The sequence below is a fragment of the Moesziomyces antarcticus genome (genome assembly GCF_000747765.1).
Source record: "Moesziomyces antarcticus DNA, scaffold: scaffold_v10001, strain JCM 10317, whole genome shotgun sequence".
NCBI classification, from domain to species: Eukaryota; Fungi; Basidiomycota; class Ustilaginomycetes; order Ustilaginales; family Ustilaginaceae; genus Moesziomyces; species Moesziomyces antarcticus.
Window position 1 is genome coordinate 160,417 of NW_014639009.1, and position 14,405 is coordinate 174,821.

At 61.1% G+C, this 14,405-nt stretch overlaps 5 protein-coding genes across 5 annotated transcripts; 2 read left to right on the top strand and 3 right to left on the bottom strand.

The window, feature by feature from the left end:
- Positions 1 to 194: 194 nt before the first annotated feature.
- On the bottom strand, positions 195 to 1,880 carry PAN0_001d0063 (uncharacterized protein; the record flags this gene model as incomplete). Its single annotated transcript, XM_014803683.1, has 1 exon — positions 195 to 1,880. One exon carries the CDS (start codon positions 1,878 to 1,880, stop codon positions 195 to 197), a length of 1,686 nt encoding a protein of 561 aa, XP_014659169.1.
- Positions 1,881 to 3,309: 1,429 nt separating this feature from the next.
- Positions 3,310 to 5,373, bottom strand: PAN0_001d0064 (CTP synthase; the record flags this gene model as incomplete). The annotated part of the gene is made up of 1 exon (XM_014803684.1): positions 3,310 to 5,373. The coding sequence occupies one exon, from the start codon at positions 5,371 to 5,373 to the stop codon at positions 3,310 to 3,312; it is 2,064 nt and encodes a 687-aa protein (XP_014659170.1).
- An 827-nt stretch (positions 5,374 to 6,200) lies between these two features.
- PAN0_001c0065 (uncharacterized protein) lies at positions 6,201 to 7,299 on the top strand (the record flags this gene model as incomplete). The annotated part of the gene is made up of 3 exons (XM_014803685.1): positions 6,201 to 6,662; positions 6,734 to 7,014; positions 7,089 to 7,299. 3 exons carry the CDS (start codon positions 6,201 to 6,203, stop codon positions 7,297 to 7,299), a joined length of 954 nt encoding a protein of 317 aa, XP_014659171.1.
- A 151-nt stretch (positions 7,300 to 7,450) lies between these two features.
- On the bottom strand, positions 7,451 to 11,504 carry PAN0_001d0066 (coatomer subunit gamma; the record flags this gene model as incomplete). The annotated part of the gene is made up of 5 exons (XM_014803686.1): positions 7,451 to 10,330; positions 10,602 to 10,669; positions 10,921 to 10,996; positions 11,127 to 11,218; positions 11,432 to 11,504. 5 exons carry the CDS (start codon positions 11,502 to 11,504, stop codon positions 7,451 to 7,453), a joined length of 3,189 nt encoding a protein of 1,062 aa, XP_014659172.1.
- Positions 11,505 to 12,282: 778 nt separating this feature from the next.
- PAN0_001c0067 (uncharacterized protein) lies at positions 12,283 to 14,181 on the top strand (the record flags this gene model as incomplete). The annotated part of the gene is made up of 1 exon (XM_014803687.1): positions 12,283 to 14,181. The coding sequence occupies one exon, from the start codon at positions 12,283 to 12,285 to the stop codon at positions 14,179 to 14,181; it is 1,899 nt and encodes a 632-aa protein (XP_014659173.1).
- Between the last annotated feature and the right edge of the window lie 224 nt (positions 14,182 to 14,405).

Here is a 14,405-nt window from a genome sequence, read left to right on the forward strand (position 1 = left end):
GCTTCACGTGGACGCAAGCCTCAATCTCGCTTGTATATAAGAGACAGTCTAACAAACTGCAAAAACCCATTGGGATGGCGACTCTGCAGGGAGTAATCTCACAAGGGACAGAAATTGCGCGCAACCATTCTCGTCGATTGATCGGCGGCAACTAACAATGGACAAAAAAGCGCGCGTGGCGAGGAGGAGCACTCTTAGACAGCGGGGACCGGCTTGCGGGGAACCTGCAGCGAACCTCGCTCCTCCCGCATCTCGTTGCTAGATCTGCGAAGGCTCAGTCTGGCCACCAGAGAGCGACGAGGCGCGGCGTACGTCGGACGCATCGCTGGCAGCGACGCCGTGCGTGGAGTCGTCGAAGCGTCAGAGGCAGCCACCTGGACAGGCTGGATGGGCTCGGATCCTTCAACAGAGCTGTCGGATGTGCCAGCTTGACAGGGCACGGCGGCGGATGAAGTGTCGCTGATCTTGCGCGCGAAGCTGCGCCGGCGGGGCGGGATAGGTGGGCCACCGCTTCGCTGCTGCATCGGCGCATTGGTGTCACTGCCGAGCGAAAGGCTCGGGTACGACGGGCTCTTGCACCGCGTTGGGCTGCTGGAAGCGAACGTAGCAGCGGCCTGGGTGTCATCAGCAACAGGAGGAGCGACGGATCCGGTGCCTACCTTGAGGTTCAGCCCCTGGGGCTCCTGCTGCTGAGCCTTGAATGCCTCTAGCCACAGCTTGGCCTGGCGCTGGCGGTCCTCTAGCATGATCTGCCGACCCGGAGCCACGTCGAAAGCCGGGGCGGCGAGGTTGCCAAGGGCATCGGTCGCGAAGGCCGAAGAGGGCATGTTGGGGCTCTTGAGCACGACGCCCAGAATCTTTTCCGTCGCCATCTGTGGTGTCGGCGGGGTGACCATGACTTCGACCTCGCCAAACTGGGCGCGCTGCACGAGGATTGGCGATGGACAGCTGACCGACCGTGCGTGTGGCACGGCACTGGTGGGGGGCGTCCGTCGGCCGTACGAGCTGGATCCCACCCCTGCTACGCGGTGAGAAATCTCGTCGAGCGAAGGCGGTCTTCGGGGCACACCCTGGCCGAGTCGCATGGCGGAGGCGTGGCGCTCAGGGATCTTGACGTTGCGCCCGAGCCGCTGGAGCATGTTGAAGCTGGCTCTACGACGAGCATCCGAGTCGCTGCCGCTGGAAGAAGTGGTGACGACACTGCCATCGCTTTCGTCGCTGGACGAGTCGTATTCGAGCCGGATACGCACTGGCATCACGATGCTGTGCCCTTCACCCGACACATCAGCCGCCGATGCAGAGCGGGGAGGATAGTACGTGAAGCCGACCACATCGTACGGATCATCCTCCTCTTCCATCGCCTCTTCCAAGTCACAGTGGTCTTGAATGTCGCGATCCGAGGATTCGATCGTCAGCGCTCCGCCGGTCGGAGCTAGCCGGCTGATTTTGCCCGTCATGGCAATCTGTGTACGGTCATGCCGATTGAGCACCGGCTTGATGGGCAAGGTCACCTGCGATGCTTCCTCCTCGTTGTCATCGACTTCAGGGCCATCGGATGGCCATGCTCTCGACCAGGCCCAGTTGCCGTCAGAATCAAAGCCTCCCACAGCCGGACCCCGCGGAGGCTCGGTGCCGTGCAAAACTGCATGTCGGTAATGCGGAGGCGACGACTCGGGCGTCGTAAGGGTGTCTGCGCCCGACTCGACGCTCTCGGCGCTGGTCAAGCTGTCGGCATCACCATCGTCTTCGCTCTCGGCTCCAGACTGGCTGTCGTCGTCGTACCACACGCTCGACCTGTTCGAGCTGAATGGCAGTCCTTGGTGCTTCTTCAGTGTGGACGCGTGACGAGCCATCTGAGCTGCCAGAGATGCTTGAGCCATTTTGATCTATCCTGAAATGCTGTTGCTGGACTAAAGGCTCTTGAATGTACAATTAGAGGAAGTCCGAAGAATAGATGCTCGACTGAGGTGGTAAAGAGTGTGTTGAGGGAATCGGGGCCGGCCCAATCTTTGAAGGTGGTGGTGTTAGTGGTGATGAGTGCGGAACGAGGAAAAGGAGCGGAACCAGAAGCGCCGGGCTTCGAAGGAGCAGTTAGAGACAGCAGAGACAGACGGTAGAGAGAAAAGGACACTGACACGGACATGGCATCAAAGCCAGCACGGATCTTCGATTTGCTTTTGTATGAATTGAGCTTCGCCCGAGGCGACAGGGGTGCAACGCTACTGTGCTTCTGCGCTGGCACGCCCCACAAGGCCGAAGTGGGCAAGAGGAGGGACCCGGTCCATGAAGTCTCAATCGACATACGTGCAGGAAGCCCTGACGTTGCTGCTTCATGTGGCCTGACTCATCCGGCCTGACCGCATCACTTAGAAGACTGAGGGGAGCCAACGCAGCCAACGCCCACATGGGCGTGCACGGGTGGCTGCACGATTGCGAGCTAGCTCACGGGCTGCTGCCGAATAGATTCTGCTTGATCCAGGACAACGCCCCGTTGCAGGCTGGCGGCTTCATGGACCAGCGAGATTTGACCCGCAGTCTCATCGTTAGCAGCTCGCACGACCCTGCATCGTGATCTGCTGGTCTCAGAGCAGCGACGTATCGTCCCGCCTGCGGGATGTGCTTTTTGTGACGCACACGGCGCATCTAGCTTCCTAGCTGCGTCACCAGCTCACGTCGCGGGAGCCTGCGAAGCTACTGTGCCTGTACAGCCTGCCGCAGGTCTATCCATCTGAGGCGCAATGACAAGTGCGAACCAACGGACTGCATTTGCAGGCGGTTGAGGTGGTCGAGTTGACGCAATCCACGCAACAGCTCATTTTTGCTTTCATATGCAGGGCCCAGCCCGCCCCTCTGACGCACTGCCGCTCTGCAGGGCTAAAAAAATCCTAAAATTGATCCCGCTGGTCGCGTCGGCGCTGTTGGACGCCTTGGCCCTCGGCCTCGCTCTGGACCCTGGACCGCGCATCTCGCTAGCCGAGCCGAATCCAACTCCGCGCCTCCGCATCACCACCACGTACGCTAGACCGTGCTCAACAATTCTTCGAGATTAAGAAGGGCGCCCGGATCAACGGTTCATAGCCGGAAGGCTCTGTCTGGTCGAATGGCCGTTATCCTGACCCATCCGAGATGACACAAGGAAGGGCAGTCCTCTCAACACTCCAGTAATGACGCCTTTTGAATGGTGTTACGATTGCGAGAATACAGATGTAGCGGAAAGGAACCGTGGCACGGTTGGAGAAAACATGTCTAGAATGGGGGGAATATGCACGAAAGGAGAAAGGTTGAAGTGATGAGGAGAATTCCGGGCGTTTACGCATCGGCGGCGGCGGCGCTGTTGGCCTTCTCGGCAGCGGCGATGCGTGCAGCGACGGCGAGGTCGGGTTTGGAGGTGCCCTTGTTGAGGCTGAGGCTGCGGGTAGGCGTAGCGGCGCCAGGAGGAGTAGTGGCGGGCTTGTCGTCGGTCTCGCCGGCGTCCCTGCGCTTGATCATCTCGGACTCGGAGATCATGTGGCTCTTGGGGTGGGGCGGGACGTAGTTCTTCTGCACGGCCAGCTGCTCGTCGAGCAGACCTGCCGAGGCGGCGATGAAGCCGAGGAACGGCGGCGAAGGGTTGAGGGGACGCGAGCAGAACTCGGGATGCGCCTGCATGCCGACAAAGTACGGGTGGTTGCGCAGCTCGGCGATCTGCATACGCTCGCCCTTCTCGTCCCTGCCGACAAACTTGAGCTCGTCGATGCCCGCCGGCTCGGCCTCGGCCTCAGACGGGTAGCCGAGCCGCGGCGAGGTGAACGAGGGAAGCGGCGGCGAAGTGGCCGGGATCTTCTGAGGCGCGGCCTTGGCGGCGAGCGAGGGGTTGGAGGCAGCACTCTCGATGCGCTCCACGTACTCGGGGTTGACCTCGTATCGGTGGCGGTGACGCTCCCATACGACGGGCTGGCCGCCGTAGAGCTGGTGGATCTTGCTCCACTCCTCGGTGCCCTTCTGAAAGATGGAAGGTCGGAGACCGAGACGCATGGTGCCGCCGAGGTGGGTCTTGCTGATCTCGGGCATGTAGATGATGACGGGATCCTTGCAGTTGGCGTCGAGCTCAGCCGAGCCGGCGGTCTCGATGCCAAGCACGTTGCGCACGTACTCGATGACGGCGATCTGGAAACCGAGGCAGATACCGAGGTAGGGCACCTTCTTCTCTCGCGCCCAGCGGGCGGCGCTGATCATGCCCTCAGTGCCACGGGTGCCGAAGCCACCGGGGACGAGGATACCTTTGGCGGAGCAGAGCGCCTGCCAGGCCTGGTGGTACTTGACGGGGTTGTCGCTCTCTGCGGCAGGCTCGAGGTCGCTGGACTCGACCCACTTGAGCTCAAGCTTGCGGTGGCAGCGAAGTGCGGCGTGCTCGAGCGACTTGACGACGGACATGTAGGAGTCGTGCAGCGAGGTGTACTTGCCGACGAGGACGATCTCGACCTTGTCGATCATGCGGTCGTGGCCGACGGTGAGGTCGCGCCAGCGCGTCCTGAGCTCGCGGCCCTGCTCCTTCATGGGGCGTGGGATGCTGCCGTTGACGTCGAGGCCGAGACGCTTCTGGAAGAAGCGAACCATGCCTTGCTCCTCGAGGAGCAAGGGCACGTGGTAGGTGGACGAAACGTCGTGCACGGCCATGACCTGCTCGGGGCCGACGTGGCAGAACATGGAGAGCTTGTTGATGACGGCGGGCTCGAGCGGGACGGGGCAGCGGGCGGCAATCATGTCGGGCACGAGACCGAGGCCGCGCAGGTCGCGGATGGCGGCCTGGGTGGGCTTGGTCTTCTGCTCGCCGCCGATGACGGGGACGAGACTGACGTGGATGAGGGCAAAGTTGTCGTGGCCCACGCGGAACTGGAACTGACGCATGGCCTCGACGAAGGGGGCGGACTCGATGTCACCGACGGTACCGCCGAGCTCGATGATGCAGACCTCGGGCGACTCTCCGCTGCCGTCGACGGGACGCTGAGCGACGCGCTCGATCCAGTCCTGGATGGCGTTGGTGAGGTGGGGCACGATCTGGACGGTCTTACCGAGGTAGTCGCCCTTGCGCTCCTTCTCGATGACCTCCCTGTAGATCTTTCCGGTGGTGATGTTGTTGTCGCGGCTGAGGGTGACGTCGAGGTAGCGCTCGTAGTTGCCCAGGTCGAGATCGGCCTCTCCGCCGTCGTCGAGGACGTAGACCTCACCGTGCTCAGTAGGCGACATGGTACCGGCATCGATGTTCATGTAAGGGTCGACCTTGATGGCGGTGACACGGAGGCCGAGCGTCTTGAGGAGCAGGCCGGTGGACGAGGCGATGACGCCCTTGCCGATGCCCGAGATGACACCTCCGCTGACGACGATGTACTTCATGGTGCTTGTTGGACCGTCGAGACGATGCTAGGGTGGTGGAGTGTGGTGGTGGATGGAGCTTGTGTGATGAATGCTAGAAACCGCCGCGACGACCTCGAATCGCAGCGTCTCTTGCGGGTATGTGGTCGAAGGAGCCGGGTTGTGTGTCGATGCAGCGTCCACGGTGAGAGCAGCACCAAGGGCGTCAAGGCAACGGAGAAGTAGGATAAGGTAGGAGGCGACGAGGCGATCAGTGTCGCGACTCGCTTGATGTCCTCCAAGCTTCTCGCAGACTGAGCCAGGCCGCCGACGCGAGATGGAGAGAAGTTGCGGAAAGCGGAATGCAGCCGTCAAACTCGCCGTGGAGTATCGAAATTTTTTCTGGTCCGAGACCACTTTTTTTACTTTTTTGGTCAACCTCGCCGTGAAATTTTGGACTCGTTTCCTGTGCTCCAGTGCCTGTTTCTCCTCTCGACGCTCGACTATGTGGCTGTTAGAGCTCTGCGCTCGCGCCTTCAGTCGGAACTTCGGACCACTCAACGCGTCGCGCGAAAATCCGGCCTCGGCAGCCCAGAGGCGGGCGTGACTGCTGTAAATTCAGACGGCTTGAGACCGCCTGCTGCTGCTGGTCCGTTTGGGAGGAAGGTCCAGGTGGAGATTCGCTGCGTGCGGCTTGGGCTCAGCCAAGGGTCCCAAGAGCAACACTTGGCCCTCCCGCACTTTGTTGCTGCGCAGGAAACGCAACACCAGATCGCCATCTTCCCCTTGAAGCCGTCGTCATCCTCGCCCCTACATCTTGTGCCGCAAGACCAACTCCCGTCAACTTGCAAAGCTTCAATTCTAACGGCATGTCGCGCTCCACACGCCGTCGTCGCATCAACGACAGCGAAGACGAGGACGAGGCGGTTTCCGATCAGGATGTCAGGCCCTCATCACAAAGACGCACGCAGACTTCGCGAACAGACGCAGCTGCTCCTGCCGCTGGTCCAAGTCGTTCGACAAACGGCGATGATGCCTTCAACTTTGATGTCGACCTGCGGCCTCATCCTCTCAGTCGAGAGCAGGTGCCCAACTTGAAGAACCTCATGACCGAGCTCCGAAATCAGGACCAAAACATTCGACGCTGCATCGAGCTGCTCAACGATACCGCCGAACAAGTCGCAGAGGCATTCCGAACACACGATGAATGTGCCGAGCTGCAACAGGCCGAACTCGATCTGCGCGAGCTCATCGATGTGCAGGCCGAGAAGGCCATCCGACGACGGGTGCTCGAAGAAATCACACAGGACCTCCAATCAGGCCTCTCCCTCGTAAGCAGCCTCCATTCTTGTCTCCTCTCTTACACTGTCTTCTGACCATCTCTGCATCATTACATGGATAGGATGATCCGGCGAAGCGATACAAGGACGAGGTGCAAGCGCATCTCGACACGTACAACAAGCAGACGTCTCGGCGCAAGTATGCCAAGAATACCGACTTTCACAACTTCAAGAATGCCGTTTGGGTCGCGCGTGAAGAAGGCGCCATGCCTCCCGTTCGAGACCTCATCCCCTCTGAAAACGGCGACGAAGACGACTCGGACGACGAAATCGTCGCTGGTGGTCAGACTCAAAATTTCCGCTGTCCACTCTCGGCAAACCTCCTCGAAGACCCACTCACAAAGTACGTGCCCTTCTCCCTCATCCCGACCCATGAGTTCTGGACGCTGACTGGTTTCTCTTTGCTTGGGATGTCAGTTCGAATTGCACCCACTCGTACTCGCGCGCAGCCATTCAAAACTACGTCGAGGCAGGCAACAACAAATGCCCCGCTTCCGCGTGCACCGCCGCCGTCTCGAGAAGCTCACTCAAACCCGACCCAGGCCTCGCCAAAAAGGTTGCTGCCTTCAAACGACGCGAGGAAGAACGTGCCCTGGCTCGTCGACAGACTTCCACAATTCTCTACTGATATCCCACTTGCGCGCTCAGTTCAAGCACACACGTGCATGCAAGCGGTTTGTGGAACAAGTTCACGATTTGGCAAATGGGGGAAAGGGGCAAGGTGTAGGGGAAGGGATGAGTGGAACAACGTGAGCCAAGCGACGCAGCAATCAGGCGCTTTATGCGATGGCGCTCATGATGAGCTGGCACGCTTCGTCCGAGTCGGCGCGCACCGACAGCTCCATCGTCACACCCTGGCCCGAGGCAAACGTCATCCTGCAACGAGCCAGCGCCTTGACGGGCTTGCCCGGGTTCGCCACGGCTCCCGACAGGGTGAGCGTATGCACCGACGTCGACGATGGCGACTCGGTGCCTCCCAGTGGCATCATGCCCATCAGCTCGATCAGCGTATCGCACGCCGTCTTGAGGCCGTCGAGTGCAGTAAGCGCAAACGTCTCGGTCGCCGACGGCGCCGACGCGAGCTTGTCCCACTCCTCGCTAAAGTTGGCGTACACCGGCTTGACGTAGTCCGCGACGCCGAGCTCGAGCTCTTCGGTCTGGTATTCGTCGTCGTATCCCTCCTCCTCGGGCTCGCCCGACGACGGGTCCACCTCCTTCGACACAAAGCGCAGCGTGTTGGACAGCGTAGCCTGCGCGTAGTCCGTCGCGCCTCCTTCGCGTGTGAACGAGACGTAGACTGTGCCGCTCGGGTTTTGCGCCGACAGCGCAGGCACTGTGACGATGAAATCCTCATGCAAGCCAGCCTCGGCAGCTCCACCCACCACCACCGCCACGTTCTCCAGCACGGTATCCGGCAGCGTGTTGGTGACGTTGTACTGAATCACCACGTGCTCGGCAAAGACATGCTTGACCGCGCTCACCACATACTCGGTCTCGGACTCGGTGAGCTCAACAGCCTTGGACGAGCTCTTGAGCACCGGCCCGTACTCGGCAAACTGCGGCACCGCCGCAAGCTGCTGGGCGTACAGGCTTTCCGAGTCGCCCGAAGACGTCACCTTGGATGTCGAAGCACCCTTGTTCGAGTTGGCGTGCACGCTTTGCGAGCTGTCGGCAGCCATCGCCACGCTGGCTGTAGCCTCGCTCTTGGCCCGCAGCGCCTCTTGGCGCGCCTCCTCGCGCGTGACGCGGGGGATTTTGGTGATGTCGAATCCGCTCGTCGAAGACGAGGGGTCCGAGACGTACGACTGCAAAGCCGACTCGAGCGCCGTGAGCTTGTAGCTCGACTCGTCGTTGACGACCTTGGCGGCGAGTCTCGACTCGCGCAGGACGCGCAAGTACATGGCGGCACGGTCGCGCACCTCGTCGTCGACGTCGTCAAGGCATCGCTCGAGCAGCACCTTGATCCTCGCGTTGAGCGACTTGTCGGCGATACCGAATTTGGCGAGCGAGCTGACGGCAGCGGCGCGCACGATGGCGTTCTCGAGGATGACGCGGTTGTAGATGTAGCGGATGTACTTGTGGGGCTGGGGCATCTTGGGACCCTCGACGCCGAGCAGATGCAAGATGCGCACGCTGAGCTTGGTGAATTCGCAGTCCTCGATGAACTCGCAGAGGTGCGCGAGCGCGGTCTCCTTGCAGTCGCCGATGAACTTGATCATGTCAAAGATGGCCTCGACCACGGCGCGCTTGTACTCGAAGCCGCCCTCGTCGCGGAGGACGCCGGCAAGGAAGCTGAGCATGACGGTCTGCTTGGACGGGAACTTGAGGCACAAGCTGCGGATGGCGTCGACGACGATCACCTTGAACTCGTCGCTGATCTCGGACATGAAGCCGCTGATCTGCTTCATGAGACGGTCGACGGAAGCCTCGTTGCCGGTCTTGAGCAGGGTGGTGATGGCATAGGTAGCGATGCTCCTGTTGGTGTCGGTGATGAGGTTCTCCATGTCCACGTTGCACGTCTGTACGGCAGCGGGCTGCGTCTGCGCGAGCTTGGCGAGGGTGCGGATGGCGGCGAACTTGAGCGTCGACTTGGGGCTCGAGAGGAAGAGCTGCAGAACGGCGATCGGGCGGTAGAGATCCTGGGTGGAGACGTTCTTCATCTCACAGATGACGCGCGCGGCTTCGTAGTTGACCATGTCGCTCTTGTGTCGGAGCCAGCCTTCGAGGAGCTCCATCATGGGTGCGCGCAAGTTGGGGTCCTCCTCGGCGACCTTGGCGGCGTAGCGGACGAGCATGCAAATGGCGTAGGGACTCCTGAGGACGCTACCCTGGCCGCTGGATGCTCCGCCGCGGCCGCCGCCGAGCTGCTGCACAAGCTTGGTGACGGCCATGCGGTCGCCCTGACGAATGAGGTAGAGAAGACCGAGGGCATGGTACTGGGTGATGTAGCTGCTGCTGGCGACGGCCTGGTAGTTGCTTTGAGACTGGGCCTGCGACGAGCCGTAGCCGGAGAAGCCGAGGTAGCTGCCAGCGCCGGCAAAGCCACTGGAGAAGCTGGCGCCAGACGAGCTCTTGGAGTTGATGGCTTCCTGAGCCTCGTTGCCCCACCTGCGGACGACGTCTCTGGCGGCGATCTGGAGCTGGTAGGCGGAAACAAGGGCGGCGGAGCTGATGGAGGTGTTCTTGTCGACGATGGCAGACTTGAAGAATCGCTCGAGACCTTGGACCATGGAAGGGTCGACGACTCGGCTGAGGCCACGGATGGCGTTGGGGCGGTAGATGACCTCTACGTTGGGCTGCATATCCTTCATGATGGAGGCAGTGACCATGATGACGTCGTCGGCGAAGGGGCAGAGCTCCTTGATGGCGAGATAGACCATCTGTCTGAGCGCAGGGTCCTTGTGCTGGAAGAGCTTGGTGGCGCCGAAGAAGAGGGTGGTGGCCTCCTGTCGGCTGAAGGACTCGCCCATGTAGAGGAGGTAGATGACCTTTGTGAGGAGGATGCGGCATTTTCGAGGACTGATGGGGGTCTCGTTGAAGACACGAGCTTCCTGGATGACCGAAGTCTTGTCCTGGTAGAAGCCGGTAGAGCCGACCTCCTCGTCCTTCTTGAACGACATGATGGCAGGGTAGGCAGACGCCGCAATAGGACCAGGCTCCTGATGTGGACGGAAGCTAGTGCAGGCGGGCCACGATGTCGAAGGCAGGCGAGATGGAGTATGTAGTGAGACGGCAGTGGAGAAGGTAAGAAGAGTGTGTGTCGATTGGATCGTGCGGAGTGAGCGCGCTGGTCAACGCGTGCCCAACACTGGCCAGCCAGCCAGCCAGCCAGCCAGCCAACGCACGCGGGAATGCGGCGGGCAGGTGGACCTTCCAGCTCAACACCCTTTGGTGGGCCCGCGCTGCGATTTAGCTACGAGACACACACACCTCCAGCCTGACGCGGGTGAGCTGGAGACTCGACTGATGGTCGGTGCGCTGCTGCCTCGGTGCTGTGCCTATTTTGTGATCGGGTAAGGAACGAGTGAAGATTACAAATCGACACATAAGCATAGTTGATGCAGGCTGTTCTCTCAGGCGTTCTAACATGAGCTACACATGTCCAAGATCGAGTCATCGGGAACCCGATGGCTGCTTCCTTCCCACTACCGTCCGGATTGCACTCGCGATATCATGTGGTCTTGCGAGGAAGCATCGTGTCATCCCAGCCCCAAATGACGAAGAAAGACCGCCTTCATCTCGGGCTGACCGGCTCGAGCAAGGGATTTGAGGCAATCGATGCTGGTGTCGGTGAAGCGGACGGGCGCCTGCCGAATCGCTCGGCGCTAAAATCACGTCAGTCGTCCCGAAAAAGAGGCAATTTGCGACGTGGGCTGGTGGGTCCGATTGACCGCCCACGGCAACTGCAGCCCACTTGTAAGCTTTGTAGGCTGTGCAGTATCTCGCGCAACCCACGAGCAGCACCTGAGCCTGGTTCAGCGGTGTCACACTCGCTACGCAATTCTCGATTACGAGCGTCTTATCGGAAGCCTCTTCGTCGACGCTGGCTTTCAGAGCCGTGACGAATTAGTCACGGCGAGCCATGCGTAAAGATGGCTTTGGTTGGTGGGACTGTGGGCACGGTGGGCAGCGAGGAACTGCAGGTGGTGCATCTTGCAGCGCTCCACGGACGAGCTCCGGATTTTACGAGGCTGATCTGCTGCAAGACGGCTAAGCTGGAAGAAGACGCGCCCTTGCACCCTGTCCACGAGCACACTCACCCCGCTTTGAGCCTGCCTGGCTGCCTGACTGAGGATCGGCATCGGCAGGATTTCGGCGAGAAACAGCAGCCATCGTCCGCTCTCGTCGAGCTGCCATCCGCGCAGTCAGCCGCACGGCGTCGATCCGCCACGAGAAGCTTCCGCGCATCCAAAAAAGCGCTTCGGCCTGGCTTTGAGCTTTTTTGCCAAAATTGAGCCTCGCTTGTCGAGTGAGTTAGTGCCGATTCGGAAGTTGGGTTGGGTTGTATGGCTCTGGCGGCGGCTCCCATCCGGGACGAGGAGGGAAAAAATTCCGTCGTTGCCGGCCTTGGCTAACTTATGCAGGCTGGCGGTGTTAACAGCGCCCCCTTCGCCGCGTGCGAATCACAAGCAAGCTGAAATATGCACCTCGAGTCGCTCCAGCCGTTCCGACCTGCCCTCTCCAACCTCCTCGCATCCGGTCGTCGTCGTATTCGTCATTTCGCTCCACTCTCTCGTATCTCTTCGTTCTAGCTTGCTCTCAGGCGCATCATCAACTACCGCCCTCCGATCGAGTCAAGCAGGCGCGCCTTGACCCATCCCGCCATCGGCTCTCTCATCGTCGATTGCGCTTTCTTCTAATCCGCGGCCCCCGTTCGGTTCACGCATCGTCGTCGTCCGACTCGGCGCAATCGGCACATCCCCTTCTACACCACCACCTCCGCCCATACTTCCGTCTCTCCTAGGCTCTCCGCATCTTTCCAAGCGCCGCCGCCTCATTCGCCGCACCAACTCGACCCCACCGCTTTGCTGCTCGGTCGACGCAGGTTTTCGCTCCCTCAGCCTCCATCCAAGCTCGAAAGGCACGCAGCGAGGGTCTGGCCGCAGTAGCCATGCCATTCGAGGAGAGCCCCAACTCCTTCCTCTTCGGCCTCAACCAATTCACCTCTCCGCCTGCCGACAATCAGAACGAAGGCGGCTCCAACTCGCGCTCCGACAGCATGCTCGCCAACATCGACGCTTTCGTCACATCGGACGACGTCGCCAGCGGCTCGGCTCACAACGATGCCACCGGCGGTCAGGCTCCCAACTTTGCCGATCAGCTCGCCCTCTGGACCAACGCCAACTTCAGCTTCGACGGTCCCACCGGCCATGCCTTGCTCGGTGACGAGGAGAAGGAGAAGGAGGAGGCAGAACACAACCGTCGCCGCGAAGACGAGAACCGTCGCAACCAGGAGGAGGAGCGTGAACGCCTCGCCAGAAACGCCGCCGCAAGCTCGCGAGGCAGCCATGCACTGCGAGGCAAGGCTCGCGACATCGACTCCAACCCTGCAAGTCCCTATACGCCCACTTCGCAACCCCATGCTGCGTCCGCCCATGCCTCGCAGCAGCATGCACAGCAGCACCACCACCACCAGCAGAGCTTCTTCCCTGGCGCTCCTAACTTCAGTGCTGCCGTCAGGCCGTCTCAACCCACCAACCCTGCCGGTGCAGGCATTAGCAACCCCTTCCAGCTTTTCAGCGCCTTCCCAGGCTTGCAGCAACTCGGCGCGCAAGCCGCCCAGTCGCCGCAGCAGCCAGCTCCCCAAGCCGGCTTTGGTGCTCCCGGCTCTCTTGACATGACTTCCGCCCTCGCCCTGCAGCACCTTCTCGCCAGCAATCCGCTGGCCCTCGCTAGTCTGAGCCAGCTTGCTGGTCTCACCAACCCGCAACTCCAATCCCATCTCGCGGGCATCGTCAACGGTGGTGCCGGTATTGGTGGCGTGAATGGGTCCCAACAGACGCCAGCGCCGCAACCAGGTCAGCCGCATCCGAGTGCCGCCGCCTCTAGTCCCAATCCCACTGCATGGCTTGCTGCTCAGTCCCTGGCAGCCTCTCGTGGCAACAGCATCAGCGCCCCGTCCCCTCACGTTGCCAACTGGGCCGCTCCAGGCGCAGGCGCAGGCGCCCCAATTGCGCCCGCATCGGTTCCACCTGCAAACGTGCCCGGTGCTCCAGTCAACGGCACGCATTCGGCGGCTAGCAGCTCGACCGGCGCACCTTCGCGCTCGGACGCTCTGCAGGCAGGCGAGGCGAACGCCTCTGCGTCTGCCTCTGGATCGGCGCCTTCCAAGAAGAAGCGTACCAGCACTTCGGAAGGCAAGAGAGCCCAGCACGATGACCCCGACGACTCGGACGAGATCGGCGGCAGGCTGGACGACATCGAACGACGATACGAGATCCCGCCGCTCAAGCTCATCGACACTGGCAATCCGGAGGCCGATGCGGAAGCCAACCGAATGGCTATCGAAGAGGACAAGCGCAGGCGAAACACAGCTGCGTCGGCACGCTTCAGGATCAAGAAGAAGCAGAGGGAGGCTGCGCTTGAACACGCCGCCAAAGAGCTGCAGCAGCGACTCGCCGACCTCGAAGCCGAGAACGCACGTCTGCGCACCGAGAACGGCTGGCTTAAGAGCTTGATCACCGTGCGTCCCGACCAGGCCATGTCGGGCGGTTTGGATCAGAGCGCCGTGCCCAACCCCTTCTCGAATCCTGCCGGTCCCAGCGGTACCAGTTCGCACGCCTCGGGTCACTCGACCGCACAAGCTTCGCCTGCGATCGGCCAGTCCAATGGCGACCTCGGAGGTGCCGCGAATCACTTTAGCCATGACGCGCCCGATCGCCAGAGCGGACTGCACCCGCGCGGCGTCGGCACTTCCGCTGGCGACGACACCAACGATCCCAAACGCGCCGCCAACAAGAACGATGGCGCTGCAAACAGCTCGCAACTCAAGCGAGACCGCGAGGACTAGATCGCAACGCATTGTTACATCTCGACGGTGGGCTCCAACAGCCTGCCTCGTGATGCACGCGGTCTTGATGCTGCTCCTTCAACTCTTTGAACTCCTTTATCGTCGTATCCATGCTGTTCCGATTTTCTCGTCTCTTGTAGCAACAGTAACTCAACGCGCGGTCCTCCAACACGGTCCTTTTCGAGCGCGATTCGATATACCCACCCGCTTCCCTTCTCTATTAT